The following is a 16,153-nucleotide window of genomic DNA, read 5'->3' as shown; positions in this document are numbered from 1 at the left end:
AGCCGCTAATGCTCCTGTCCATGTACACACCTTTGGTAGGCCCGTAAGAGATGATAAAAATCAGTCATACCTATTCAAAGCACCCACTGAGCTGCACTACCAAGACCCAGGGATCCTTAACTCCATGGAGGTGATGCAAATTCTAACCAGGGATTAAAAGCAATAAGCACAGCTAGTGAATTCCAAGACATAGAGGAGAGAAGCTCCCCAGGTGCCTCTATTACAGTGACTGAATACAAAGTTCTTACATCAGGGTCTTATCCAGTGGGAACTGGAAATCAGTACACATGGCAAGAAGTCCTGCTTATAGCGTGTTAATGTATTTTGATGTGGTATAGAAAGGGAGATCATGGAAGTGTGGTTCATTGGAGCTTGCATTTTCTTGGATGAATATATCCCAGGATTGGTATACAGAGTAAAATCATGTCACGAGTTACCTAAGCAGTAGGCATTAGTGTGAAGGAGAGAAAGCTGAAGGAAATGCTATTGGCATTAGCTGAAGGCAATGTCTGCATACACACAAAGTGTATATATATATATTCTTTATGATGACTAGAGCAAGAGGAACACTCCAAATTTTCACGGAACATGAAAATGTGAATTAGGTAGGAGGATAGATACTGAAAAAGATTGTTGTGAAGGTTAGCTCATGATGCCTCTGGTTAGCATGGAAACTCAATTTGAAATTGCATAGTTAATATTTATGAAGTACCCTTCAAAGCATACATTTATATCTTCCATTTTAAATGTACCAGGAATTGCTTGTATGACTCAGTGTTAAAAATTTGTTCGTTTTAGATGTTCCATTATGAACATGAAATAAAAGAAATATCAGCCTCAGCAACTAATGAAGCTGCTCTTGAAAAACTGCTGCTTAAGATAATTCATCTTTGGAACACTACTCCCTTACACTTAGTCCTTCATCACACAGAGAAGGATTCCATCTTAATTATTTCATCTGTAGATGACATATTAGCGCAGTTAGAAGACTCTCAAGTCTCACTGGCAACAATTAGAGGATCTCCCTATATTGGGCCCGTTAAGGTAAGTGTTATGGCAAAGGGAAATGTTTTACTTTTCCGTCATATAGTTCTGTCACTTTAATTTTTGCCTTCTAAGATTTTTCATTGGATTTTGAATTATATGTCATTCATCTACTTATGTAGAAATGAGACTGACTAGCAGTTTGAGTACTGAAACTAACTGTATGTGCAAACATTGTCCCTGAAGCAATGTCAGACATTTTTGAGTGGACAAGATGAATTTATATCATATAAAACTATGGCCCTATAAACCATGAATTTTGCCAACAGTGTTCTGTGTCTTGATTGTTCCCTACAATCAAGGGGCAGCACAACACCCAATAACATGTCAAGGAATCATTTCAAAACTTCAGTAAATAGCATGATGTATAATAATAATGAGAAGTTCAGTGGCAGTATTAGTATAATCACACATGCACACATACAGCTGCAGGCAGGTGGGAACCCAACAGATGGTATTAAAATTATTTGCAAACTTACAAACATTCAGAAAAAAATGTCAGTTAATTCAACCTTAGGGGGCAAGAATAAAGTTACAAAAGGGTTAAACTAAGTAAACTATAAAAAATGACTTCAAAAAATTCATGAGAAAATTAGAAATTTATTTTGCTGAAAAATGCTTTGAAATCCAGAGTTTTATTTTCATAGCATACATTTTCCACAAAGTTTACTGAGATCCCCTTATCTAATCACATGCAGTAGAAAGGTAACAGCAAAAGAGGCAAACAAAACAAAATGCCCACAAAACTGAAAGCTTAAAAGCAACTATCAGAATCTATAGGAAATAGAATCTAAATTTTTTAAATTGATAAATAAGCCAAAAGGGGGGTTACATATCAAGCCTTGTCACAATTGGCTAGATCCCAATGAAAATGAATATTGGGATATTAAATGCCTTTAGTAGAAAGTAAAGATGAATTTAACTAACTATAAATTAGGCACATCCAAAAAAGCAAAAAGAATGGCATGTACCTGCAAAAACTTTGATTTCTTCACAAGATGGGGAGACTAGATGAACTGTTCTGTCTGAAATACAGAAGCAATCAAAAAAGTCTCACCATAATAGTGTATAGTATCCCTAGAATTAATACTGTTCTTGTCCTTGTTAAAAATCTTCAAGTCATATAATAAAGTTTTTAAGAAATTCGACTGGGCCGGCGCCGCGGCTCACTAGGCTAATCCTCCACCTAGCGGGGCTGGCACACCGGGTTCTAGTCCCGGTCTGGGCGCCGGATTCTGTCCCGGTTGCCCCTCTTCCAGGCCAGCTCTCTGCTGTGGCCAGGGAGTGCAGTGGAGGATGGCCCAGGTGCTTGGGCCCTGCACCCCATGGGAGACCAGGATAAGTACCTGGCTCCTGCCATCGGATCAGCGCGGTGTGCCGGCCGCAGCGCGGCGGCCATTGGAGGGTGAACCAACGGCAAAAGGAAGACCTTTCTGTCTCTCTCTCTCACTGTCCACTCTGCCTGTCAAAAAATAAAAAAATAAAATAAAAAAATAAAAAAATAAAAAAGAAATTCGACTGCCCCTAGAACAAAGCTTGAGACTACAGGGATTCAGAATTATACAATACACTATAAAGTAAAATTAACAAAGATACCAGACATGCAAAGAAGAAATAAAATAGAATCCATAATGAAAAGAAAAAGTCACCAATGGAAATTTGTGCTACAACTAGAATGAAGTACCCTAAAACAGTTAAATTCCATGTGTTTAAAAAAATACAGATGAGGAAGATATTTCAAAAAAAATTCCTAGAGATGAAAACTACAATGGTAGAATGAAAAATAGCTTGGATTTAACTAACAGAATATACATTGCAGAAGAAAGATTGGTGAATTTAAACACTTAACTTAGAAACAAAATAAAATACTGGGAGAAAAGAGAATTTTAAGAAATTGATGAGCTGTGGGAGAGCCTCAGGCAACCTAGTAGATACTTGGAGTCCCCAAGTAGGAGTGAGAAAGGAAACAAAATTGAAATAGTGATGGAGGGGTTTCCGGCAAGATGGTGGAATAGGAAGGGAGCACACTGATAGTCTGGGGAGAGATAGTTTAATAAAAGTGGAGATACTGCAGGTTCAAGGAAGAGTAGGGGAGGAAACAGCAGAAGAAACTCTTCCGGAACGCGTGACTCACAGCGGACCTGCGTGGAGAGCGTGGGAGCCCACAGTTCGGGACACCAGCGGCAGACTCAACACACCAGCGCTGGAACGCGAGGTGAGCCGAACCTCAATAGACCGAGACACCGGCAGGCAAGCGGAGAGAGGAGACTAGAGGGAACGACCCCCGGGGGGGGAAGTTCACAAGGCTAACTGGAAGAGAGAGAGAGAGAAAAAAAAAAAGGGGTGACTAGTACGGACACGAGTTTCTCTCTCTCCGCTCACCTCTCAAGGGCGAGCAAGACAAAGAACAGGTGCCATCTTGGACATACGTCATAAGCAGAGCAACCTCAGGTCTGCACCGGCCCTGAGCCTAGCAGAAAAACCTGACTCTGGGTGGGGCGAATTAACAGGAGATTAGGACCTAGTAAATTTGTGGTGCTACTGAACTGAGACTGTGAAAAAAGAGACGGTGGGGGAGAGAACTCATGGAATTCACGTGAGCACTCTCCAGAGACGCTACAATTCCGTAACTTTGGCAACCCAGTGGGAGGCTGAAGGAGAATTTGAGCCCACTCTGAGGGCCGAACAGATTCCCTGTGGGGTTCTTGGGAAAGAGCTTCGGATCTCTGGCTCCTGTGGGTATATCATTTGCCTGCTAACTACCTCCAACTTCGTTCAGCTGTGCGGAATTACTTCCCTTTTGAATCAAAAAAAAAAAAAAAGAAAGAAAGAAAGAAAGAGAGAGAGATTTACCACGCCTAACCTGGGAGTGTCACCTTTGGCACACCAAACAGAGCTCTCAGGCCACACCCATCTCAAGCCCTAAGGCTCCATCAAAAACAGATAGTCCACTTAATCTAGAGTCATAGTATAACAAGAAAAAGCACCACAGTGAAGAAACAAAATATCTCCAATATGCCAAGTAACAAACGCAAAAACCGAGGTAATAAAAACAAGGAAGTCACCATGATGCCCTCAAATGAAAAAGACACCCCAATTCAAGATTATGAAGATGATGACATAGAAGAAGTGCAAGAAGCAGATCTCAAAAAATTGATAAGAACATTAAGAAGTTCTCAAAAACAAATTCTTGAACTACAGAAATCCTTAATGGACAAGATAGAAAATCTCTCGTGAAAATGAAATATTAAGGAGGAATCAAAATGAAACGAAACAACTAGTACAACAGGAAACTGGGATAGTGACTGAAGTGAAGAATTCAATAGATCAAATGAAAAACACAATAGAGAGCCTTACAAACAGAATGGGTGAAGCAGAAGAGAGAATATCGGACTTAGAAGACAGAGAACAGGAAAGGATACAGTCAGACCAAAGAAAAGAAGAGGAAATTAGAAATCTAAAACATATTGTCGGGAATCTTCAGGATACTATTAAAAAACCCAACATTCGGGTTCTAGGACTTCCTGAAGGCATGGAGAGGAAGAAAGGATTAGAAGGCCTTTTTAGTGAGATACTAGCAGAAAATTTCCCAGGTTTGGAGAAGGACAGAGAAATCCTAGTACAGGAAGCTCACAGAACCCCTAATAAACACGACCAAAAGAGATCCTCACCACAACACGTTGTAATTAAACTCTCCACAGTGAAACATAAAGAAAAGATTCTAAAATGTGCAAGAGAGAAACGTCAGATTACTCTCAGAGGATCTCCAATCAGACTCACAGCTGACTTCTCATCAGAAACTCTACAAGCTAGGAGGGAATGGCGAGATATAGCCCAGGTACTAAGAGAGAACAACTGCCAGCCCAGAATATTATATCCTGCAAAGCTATCATTTGTGAATGAAGGTGAAATAAAGACTTTTCATTGCAAACAGAAATTGAAAGAATTTGTTGCCACTCGTCCAGCCCTGCAAAAGATGCTTAAAGATGTGTTACACACAGAAACACAGAAACACGGTCATCAATATGAAAGAAGGTAAAGGAAGAAAATCAAGGAAGGAAACCTCACAGCAAAAGATCACAGGGAATTCAAAGCATATATTAGAACTTATCTTTGGCAAATGGCAGGGCAAAATTACCACTTATCATTAGTCACATTGAACGTGAATGGCCTGAATTGTCCAGTTAAAAGACACCGATTGGCTGATTGCGTTAAGGAACAAAACCCATCTATTTGCTGCTTACAAGAAACACATCTTTCCAACAAAGATCCATACAGACTGAAAGTGAAAGGCTGGAAAAAGATATACCATGCCAACAGAAATGAAAAAAGAGCGGGCGTAGCCATCTTAATATCGGACAACATAAACTTTACCACAAAAACTGTTAAGAGAGACAAAGAGGGACACTATATCATGATTAAGGGATCAATTCAACAGGAAAATATAACAATTATCAATGTATATGCACCTAACTACAGGGCACCAGTTTATCTAAAAGATTTATTAACGGACTTAAAGGGAGACTTAGACCCCAATACAATAGTACTGGGGGACTTCAATACTCCACTCTCAGAAATACACAGATCATCCGGTCAGAAGATCAACAAGGATACAGTAGATTTAAACGACACTATAGCCCAAATGGATCTAACAGATATATACAGAACTTTCAATCCTACAGCTCAAGATTTTACATTCTTCTCAGCAGTACATGGAACCTTCTCTAGGATTGACCACATACTAGGCCATAAAGCAAGTCTCAGCAAATTCAAAAGAATTAGAATCATACCATGCAGCTTCTCAGACCATAAAGGAATGAAGTTGGAAATTAGCAACTCAGGAATCCCTAGAGCATATGCAAACACATGGAGATTGAACAACATGCTCCTGAATGAACAATGGGTCATAGAAGAAATCAAAAGAGAAATCAAAAATTTTCTGGAAGTAAATGAGGATAACAGCACAACATATCAAAACTTATGGGATACGGCAAAAGCAATGTTAAGAGGAAAGTTTATATCAATAGGTGCCTACATCAAGAAATTGGAAAGGCACCAAATAGATGAGCTTTCAATTCACCTCAAGGATCTAGAAAACCTACAGCAAACCAGACCCAAATCTAGTAGGAGAAGAGAAATAATTAAAATCAGAGAAGAAATCAACAGGATTGAATCAAGAAAAACATTACAAAAAATCAGCCAAACGAAGAGCTGGTTTTTTGAAAAAATAAACAAAATTGACACCCCATTGGCCCAACTAACTAAAAAAAGAAGAGAAAAGACCCAAATCAATAAAATCAGAGATGAAAAAGGAAACGTAACAACAGACACCACAGAAATAAAAAGAATCATCAGAAATTACAAGGACTTGTATGCCAGCAAACAGGGAAACCTATCAGAAATGGATAGATTCCTGGACACATGCAACCTGCCTAAATTGAACCAGGAAGACATCAAAAACCTAAACAGACCCATAACTGAGACAGAAATTGAAACAGTAATAAAGGCCCTGCCAACAAAGAAAAGCCCAGGACCAGATGGATTCACTGCTGAATTCTACCAGACGTTTAAAGAAGAACTAACTCCAATTCTTCTCAAACTATTGAGAACAATCGAAGAAGAGGGAATCCTCCCAAATTCTTTCTATGAAGCCAGCATCACCTTAATTCCTAAGCCAGAGAAAGATGCAGCACTGAAAGAGAATTACAGACCAATATCCCTGATGAACATAGATGCAAAAATCCTCAATAAAATTCTCGCCAATAGAATGCAACAACACATCAGAAAGATCATCCACCCAGACCAAGTGGGATTTATCCCTGGTATGCAGGGATGGTTTAATGTGCGCAAATCAATCAATGTGATACACTACATTAACAGACTGCAGAAGAAAAACCATATGATTATCTCAATAGATGCCGAGAAAGCATTTGATAAAATACAACACCCTTTCATGATGAAAACTCTAAGCAAACTGGGTTTGGAAGGAACATTCCTCAATACAATCAAAGCAATCTATGAAAAACCCACAGCCAACATCCCATTGAATGGGGAAAAGTTGGAAGCATTTCCACTGAAATCTGGTACCAGACAGGGATGCCCACTCTCACCATTGCTATTCAATATAGTTCTGGAGGTTCTAGCCAGAGCTATTAGGCAAGAAAAAGAAATTAAAGGGATACAAATTGGGAAGGAAGAACTCAAACTATCCCTCTTTGCAGATGACATGATTCTGTATTTAGGGGACACAAAGAACTCTACTAAGAGACTATTGGAACTCATAGAAGAGTTTGGCAAAGTAGCAGGGTATAAAATCAATGCACAAAGCTCAACAGCCTTTGTATACACAGACAATGCCATGGCTGAGGAAGAACTTCTAAGATCAATCCCATTCACAATAGCTACAAAAACAATCAAATACCTTGGAATAAACTTAACCAAGGACGTTCAAGATCTCTACGATGAAAATTACAAAACCTTAAAGAAAGAAATAGAAGAGGATACCAAGAAATGGAAAAATCTTCCATGCTCATGGATTGGAAGAATCAATCTCATCAAAATGTCCATTCTCCCAAAAGCAATTTACAGATTCAATGCAATACCAATCAAGATACCGAAGACCTTCTTCTCAGATCTGGAAAAAATGGTGCTGAAATTTATATGGAGGCACAAGAGACCTCAAATAGCTAAAGCAATCTTGTAAACAAAAACAAAGCCGGAGGCATCACAATACCAGATTTCAGGACATACTACAGGGCAGTTGTAATCAAAACAGCATGGTACTGGTACAGAAACAGATGGATAGACCAATGGAACAGAATTGAAACACCAGAAATCAACCCAAACATCTACAGCCAACTTATATTTGATCAAGGATCTAAAACTAATTCCTGGAGCAAGGACAGTCTATTCAATAAATGGTGCTGGGAAAACTGGATTTCCACGTGCAGAATCATGAAGCAAGACCCCTACCTTTCACCTTACACAAAAATCCACTCAACATGGATTAAAGACCTAAATCTACGACCTGACACCATCAAGTTACTAGAGAACATTGGAGAAACCCTTCAAGATATTGGCACAGGCAAAGAATTTCTGGAAAAGACCCGGGAGGCACAGGCAGTCAAAGCCAAAATCAACTATTGGGATTGCATCAAATTGAGAAGTTTCTGTACTGCAAAAGAAACAGTCAGGAGAGTGAAGAGACAACCGACAGAATGGGAAAAAGTATTTGCAAACTATGCAACAGATAAAGGGTTAATAACCAGAATCCACAAAGAGATCAAGAAACTCCACAACATCAAAACAAACAACCCACTTAAGAGATGGGCCAAGGACCTCAATAGACATTTTTCAAAAGAGGAAATCCAAATGGCCAACAGGCACATGAAAAAATGTTCAAGGTCATTAGCAATCAGGGAAATGCAAATCAAAACCACAATGAGGTTTCACCTCACCCCGGTTAGAATGGCTCACATGCAGAAATCTATCAACAACAGATGCTGGAGAGGATGTGGGGAAAAAGGGACACTAACCCACTGTTGGTGGGAATGCAAACTGGTCAAGCCACTATGGAAGTCAGTCTGGAGATTCCTCAGAAACCTGAAGATAACCCTACCGTTCGACCCAGCCATCCCACTCCTTGGAATTTACCCAAAGGAATTTAAATTGGCAAACAAAAAAGCGGTCTGCAGGCTAATGTTTATTGCAGCTCAATTCACAATAGCTAAGACCTGGAACCAACCTAAATGCCCATCAACGATGGGCTGGATAAAGAAATTATGGGATATGTACTCTTTAGAATACTATACCGCAGTAAGAAACAACGAAATCCAGTCATTTGCAACAAAATGGAGGAATCTGGAACACATCATGCTGAGTGAAATAAGCCAGTCCCAAAGGGACAAATACCATATGTTCTCCCTGATCGGTGACGACTGACTGAACACCAAGAGGGAAACCTGTTGGAGTGAGGTGGACACTACGGGAAACGGTGGCTTGATCAGCATAGCCCTGACTGTTAATGAACAACTTAATACATTATCCCTCTTAATAGTTTTTTTTGTCTGTTCTACTTAATATGACTGGTTTAATTCTGTAATTAATACACAGTTATTCTTAAGTGTTGAAAATTAACTGAAATGTGATCCCTGTTAAACATAAGAGTGGGAATAAGAGAGGGAAGAGATGTATAATTTGGGACATGCTCAAGCTGACTTGCCTCAAATGGTAGAGTTAGAAACATACCAGGGGATTCCAATTCAATCCCATCAAGGTGGCATGTACCAATGCCATCTCACTGTTCCAGGTGATCAATTTCAGTCCACAGTTGGTCATGGTGGAGGGACTGGGAGTCAAAGGGAGCACATAGACAAGTCTAGTACCTGCTAACGCTAACTGATGGAGTAAATAAAGGGGAGAGTGATCCAACATGGGAAGTGAGATACTCAGCAGACTCATAGAATGGCAGATGTCCTAAATAGCACTCTGGCCTCAGAATCAGCCCTAAAGGCATTCGGATCTGGCTGAAAAGCCCATGAGAGTATTTCAGGCATGGAAAGCCAAGACACTCTGGCAAAAGATCTCTGTGAGTGAGATCCCAGTGGAAAGAACAGGTCTTCAAAGAAGGAGGTACCTTTCTCTGAAGGGAGGAGAGAACCTCCACTTTGACTATGACCTTGTCTAAACAAGATAAGAGTCGGAGAACTCAGAGGGCTTCCATAGCCTTGGAAACTCATGACTGGAGCATAGGGAGACTACTGATGCCATAGACAGGAGTGTCAATTGGTAAAGTCAACAACAGGAGTCACTGTGCACTTACTCCTCATGTAGGATCTCTATCCTTAATGTGCTGTACATTGAGATTTAATGCTATAACGAGTACTCAAACAATATATTTCACTTTGTGTTTCTATGGGGGTGCAAACTGTTGAAATCCTTACTTAATGCATACTAAACTGATCCTCTGTAAAAAAAAAAAAAAAAAAGAAATTATCAATTCCCAACTTGACTCTCACTGGGATTAAACAAGACAATAGGTCTGCTCTGATTTCATCATCATTTAAAAAAAATCATCTATTATTTTTCACTTTATGTTTCTGTGTGGGAGCAAACTGTTGAAATCCTTACTTAATGTATACTAAGCTGATCTTCTGTATATTAAGATAATCGAAAATGAATCTTGATGTGAATGGAAGGGGAGAGGGAGTGGGAAAGGGGAGGGTTGTGGGTGGGAAGGACGGTATGGGGGGGAAGCCATTGTAATCCATAAGTTGTACTTTGGAAATTTATGTTCATTAAATAAAAGTTAAAAAAAATAAAAAATAAAAAAATAAAAAGAAATAGTGATGGAAAGTTTACCAAATTATCAAAACTATAAAACAATAGATCTAAGGTGCTTAGTACATTCCAAGCACAAGAGATACCATAATCAATTGCTCAAAATCAATGAGGAAAAGATATGAATAACCATATATCAGGAATAAAAAGGGCTACTTCACTGCAGATTCTACAAACTTAAAAGGAAAACAATAGAATATTAGTAACAACTTTAATCAATTTAAGAGCTTAGATGAAATGAACATATTCCTTGAAAAATACAAATTACCAAAGCTTACTCAAGAAGAAATAGACCGTTTGACTAGTATTGGAGGTATGAAAGGGTAGTTGAGGGGCTGGCACTGTGGCACAGCGGGTTAATGCTCCATTTCTGATCCAGCTTTCTGCTGTGGCCTGGGAAAGAAGTAGAAGATGGCCCAAGTCCTTGGGCACCTGCACCCACGTGGGAGACCCAGAGGAAGCTCCTGGCTTCTATCGGCACAGCTCCAGCCATTGCAGCCAACTGGGGACTGAACCATCAGATGGAAGACCTCTCTCTCTCTCTGCCTCTCCTCTCTGTAACTCTGACTTTCAAATAAATAAATAAATCTTTTTTTTTTAAAAGGGTAGTTGAAAACCTTCCCACTAGGAATAGTCTAGGCTCAGATGGCTTATACAAAACATTCAAGGGAGAAATAATATCAATGCTGAATGCATCAAATCCTCTGGAAGGTTGTAGAGGAAAGAATCCATCCCAACTCAACCTATGAGACTAGCATTACCTACAACAAAACCAGACAAAGACACTGAAGGAAAACTAAAGATTAGTAGATCTCTCGACGACAATTGTGAAAATTATCAAAATATTCCAAATCAATCTGTCAGTATGTAAAGAAGATGGTGTGTTATGGCCAAGAAAATTTGATTTGAGAAATGCAGAGTTGGTTTTCCATTAAAAAAAAAAAACTAATATAATTCACCATAGTAAACTTTAAAAGAAAATATACCTGATTATCTTAGTACATACTGAAAAACTCTTATAAAAATACAGCATCCTTCTCTGGGGGGAAAAAACTCTCCACTAATTAGGACAAGAAGTGAATATCCGGAACCTGATGAAGGAGACCTAATATCATACTTAAGGGTGAAATATTGAACTCTTCCCTAAGATGTTCTCTGTTACCCGTTCTATTAAATATTGTACTGGAAATTGTAGCCCATCTATTAAGTCAAGACTTAGAAATGAAATTTATTTTGTTAGAAAAGTAGAATATTCCTCATATTTAGATGAAGTTTATAGTAAATACCTTTTAAAAATCCAATAACATCTATTTAAATAGTAAACTCGGTAAGTTTGCATGACAGGAGATTGATCTACAAAAATCATCTACATTCTAGATACTGGTACTGAACAATTAGAAATTGAAATGTAAAATGACAATAACATGGGGCCAGCACTGTGGTGTAATGGGTAAAGCCGCTGCCTGCAGTGCCAGCACCCCATATAGGGGCCGGTTCAAGTCCTGGCTGCTCCACTTCCGATCCAGCTCTCTGCTGTGGTCTGGGAAAGCAGTGGAAGATGGCCCATCTGCACCGGCATGGGAGACCCAGAAGAAGCTCCTGGCTCCGGATCGGCACAGCTCCGGCCATTGTGGCCATCTGGGGAATGAACCAGCTAACAGAAGACCTTTCCCTTCCTCTCCTTCCCTCTCCCTCCCTCTCCTTCCCTCTCTCTCCTCTCTCTGTCCTCTCTCTCTCCCCTCTCTCTCCCTCTCTCTCTGCCTTTCTCTCTCTCTCTGCCTCTGCCTTTTTGTAATTCTGCCTTTCTTATAAATAAAAATAAATCTTTTTTTAAAAATGACAGTAACGTAAAATGTGATATTTCAGGATAAATCTGACAAAGAATGTATAGTGTCTGTACAAGGAAAACTAAAAACCCTGCACAATAAAATTAGGACTTAAATAAAGGGAATTTGTATTGTCTTCACATATGAGAAGTGAGATAGCAGTAAGAGAAAAGGATTATACAAGGAAATCCTTCAAGGTAATAGATTTTTGTCATCTTGATTATGCTGATAATTTCACAGGTGTAAGTAGATGTTAAGATATTCAATTATAAACTTTGCGTGGTTGACTATTATACCTCAACAAAACTATCAAAATAAGATTTGGAAGTGAATACCAGAAAAGAAATATAAATCAGTTATAGGTAGTTCTTCTGAGTAGCCAGAGTTAGAGGATGGGCCAATTCATTGGTTTTTTAAACAAGTATTGCAGTTTTAATTTATCTGTCATGATTTTTTTTCAATTTAAGAAATATATTTGGAAAAAGTTGTTATAGCTACATAATGGGATTTTCTGAAATCATTTAAAGAAGACATCATCTCTTAAAAAGTAACTTACAGAATAATATGGTTACTAAACTACTAAAGGTATTACATGTATGTCTGTACATAAATGCTTGAAGAAAAAATACTGAGGTAGTACACATACCAAACTTCTTAATTGTATTTTCTCTATGATAGCAATGAGCAAATAAATGTTGAATGGGAAATATTCATGTTAATTTTCTACATGTGTATGTTTGTCACTCAAATCTTTTATAAAGATTTATATATAATATGAGAATTGGATGAACAGAACATCAAATTTCAAAAAATACTGTGACCCATTATTTTCTGTATGTCAATGACAATCATCTTTGATCTTAGTTTCTATTATATGACTCATAATTTTGTATATTTGTTGTATTTTTTCAATCACTGTAGGATCTTGTGAATGAATGGAATAAAAACCTGACAATATTTTCTTACACCATTGAAGAATGGATGACTTGTCAGAGAAATTGGCTTTATGTTGAGCCAATCTTCAACTGTTTAGAAATACAAAGGTAAAAACTTAAAATACACCATTTATAGGGTTAAAAAATGCAAGGCGGGTTACTTTCTGTAATCTTTGAGAAGTGTACAGTCATCTTTCCTGCTTACATACATAAGAGTATAATGTGCTGAATATTTTTTTCTTTCACAAGAGATTACAAGCATCACTTTTTTTTAAGTTTATTTGACAGATAGAGTTAGACAGTGAGAGAGAGCGACAGAGAGAAAGGTCTTCCTTTCCATTAGTTCACCCCCAAAATGGCTGCCATAGCCGGAGCTATGCCGATCCGAAGCCAGGAGCCAGGTGCTTCTTCCTGGTCTCTAACACGGGTGCAGGCGCCCAAGCACTTGGGCCTTCCTCCACTGCCCTCCCAGGCCACAGCAGAGAGCTGGACGAGAAGAGGAACGACCGGAACTAGAACTCGGCGCCCATATGGGATGCCAGTGCTGCAGGCGGAGGATTAACCAAGTGAGTCATGGTGCCGGCAGCCTCCACAAGCATCACTTTTTTAAAAACTTGTTTTGCAATTTTTAAAAAAATATATTTACTTCAATGTAATGAGAGAGTGTGTGTGTACATGTATCTGCACACACAAGCGCTCCCATCCAGTAGTTCACTCCCCAGACACCCAGATGGAGCCAAAGCCAGGGGCAGGAACTTGGGCATCTTAAACTGGCGTTTTACCCACTACACCCACTGCCCACTTCCCCTCAATTATTGATAGAAATATATAAAGGATTAGGGGGAGAGGCATCAGATATGTCATTATAATCCATAAATGGTAATTTTAAGTGCCTATTTCTAGAATGTTAGTGTGGTTTTAATATGCATAATCACATTTTTAGTAGCATTCACACATTAATGAGAATTTCTTACTTTAGGTCAGGTAGAAGAATAAACGGCCTTGGCAATAGTGCGTGTATGTGTGTGTGTGTGTGTGTGTGTGTGTTTTAAGATTTATTTGAAAGAGTTAGAGGAGAGAGAAATTGATTGATCTTCCATCTGCTGGTTCACTCCTCAGATGGCCACAAATAAGGCTGGGGTAGGCCAAAGCCAGGAGCTAGGAGCCTCCTCCAGGTCTCCCATGTGGGTTGCAGTGCCCCAGGCACTTGGGCTGTCCTCTGCTGCTTTTCCTATGGGCTGGCAATTGTTAAAAAAAAAAAAAAAAAAAAAGTCTACCGCAGTAAGAAACAACGAAATCCAGTCATTTGCAACAAAATGGAGGAATCTGGAACACATCATGCTGAGTGAAATAAGCCAATCCCAAAGGGACAAATACCATATGTTCTCCCTGATTGGTGACAACTGACTGAACACCAAAAACGAAACCTGTTGAAGTGAAATGGACACTATGGGAAATGGTGACTTGATCAGCATAGCCCTGACTGTTAATGAACAACTTAATACATTATCCCTCTTAATAGTTTTTTTTTGTCTGTTCTACTTAATATGACTGGTTTAATTCTGTAATTAATACACAGTTATTCTTAAGTGTTGAAAATTAACTGAAATGTGATCCCTGTTAAACATAAGAGTGGGAATAAGAGAGGGAAGAGATGTATAATTTGGGACATGCTCAAGCTGACTTGCCCCAAATGGTAGAGTTAGAAACATACCAGGGGATTCCAATTCAATCCCATCAAGGTGGCATATACCAATGCCATCTCACTGTTCCAGGTGATCAATTTCAGTCCACAGTTGGTCATGGTGGAGGGACTGGGAGTCAAAGGGAGCACATAGACAAGTCTAGTACCTGCTAACGCTAACCGATGGAGTAAATAAAGGGGAGAGTGATCCAACATGGGAAGTGAGATACTCAGCAGACTCATAGAATGGCAGATGTCCTAAATAGCACTCTGGCCTCAGAATCAGCCCTAAAGGCATTCGGATCTGGCTGAAAAGCCCATGAGAGTATTTCAGGCATGGAAAGCCAAGACACTCTGGCAAAAGATCTCTGTGAGTGAGATCCCAGTGGAAAGAACAGGTCTTCAAAGAAGGAGGTACCTTTCTCTGAAGGGAGGAGAGAACCTCCACTTTGACTATGACCTTGTCTAAACAAGATAAGAGTCGGAGAACTCAGAGGGCTTCCATAGCCTTGGAAACTCATGACTGGAGCATAGGGAGACTACTGATGCCATAGACAGGAGTGTCAATTGGTAAAGTCAACAACAGGAGTCACTGTGCACTTACTCCTCATGTAGGATCTCTATCCTTAATGTGCTGTACATTGAGATTTAATGCTATAACGAGTACTCAAACAATATATTTCACTTTGTGTTTCTTTGGGGGTGCAAACTGTTGAAATCCTTACTTAATGCATACTAAACTGATCCTCTGTAAAAAAAAAAAAAAAAAAGAAATTATCAATTCCCAACTTGACTCTCACTGGGATTAAACATGACAATAGGTCTGCTCTGATTTCATCATCATTTAAAAAAAAATCATCTATTATTTTTCACTTTATGTTTCTGTGTGGGAGCAAACTGCTGAAATCCTTACTTAATGTATACTAAGCTGATCTTCTGTATATTAAGATAATCGAAAATGAATCTTGATGTGAATGGAAGGGGAGAGGGAGTGGGAAAGGGGAGGGTTGTGGGTGGGAGGGACGGTATGTGGGGGAAGCCATTGTAATCCATAAATCGTACTTTGGAAATTTATATTCATTAAATAAAAGTTAAAAAAAAAAAGAATCTGGGAAAAAAAAAAGTCTACCTGTGGGACTGGTACTGTGGTATAGCCAGTTAAGTTATCATTGGCAGCGCCAGCTTACTGTGTGGGCACGGGTTCAAGTCCTGGCTGCTCCACTTCCAATCCAACTCCCTGTTAATGCTCCTGGGAAAGCAGCAGAGGATGGCTCAGGATCTTGGTACCCTGCACCCATGTGGGAAACCCGGAAGAAGCTCCCAGC

The 16,153-nt window shown here is 39.3% G+C and overlaps 1 protein-coding gene across 1 annotated transcript in view; it reads left to right on the top strand.

Moving 5' to 3' along the window:
• Positions 1 to 16,153, top strand: part of DNAH14 (dynein axonemal heavy chain 14) — a 344,335-nt gene that overhangs the window by 103,192 nt on the left and 224,990 nt on the right. Inside the window, exons 21-22 of the mRNA XM_070055424.1 lie at positions 799 to 1,044; positions 13,131 to 13,252. Of these exons, the coding sequence (XP_069911525.1) occupies positions 799 to 1,044; positions 13,131 to 13,252 (368 nt within the window). The remainder of the gene's footprint in view (positions 1 to 798; positions 1,045 to 13,130; positions 13,253 to 16,153) is intronic.

This window comes from Oryctolagus cuniculus, chromosome 13 (genome assembly GCF_964237555.1).
Source record: "Oryctolagus cuniculus chromosome 13, mOryCun1.1, whole genome shotgun sequence".
Classification (NCBI taxonomy): domain Eukaryota; kingdom Metazoa; phylum Chordata; class Mammalia; order Lagomorpha; family Leporidae; genus Oryctolagus; species Oryctolagus cuniculus.
The sequence above is the reverse complement of the archived record's forward strand: the minus strand, read 5'-3'. Positions and strand labels throughout refer to the sequence as shown.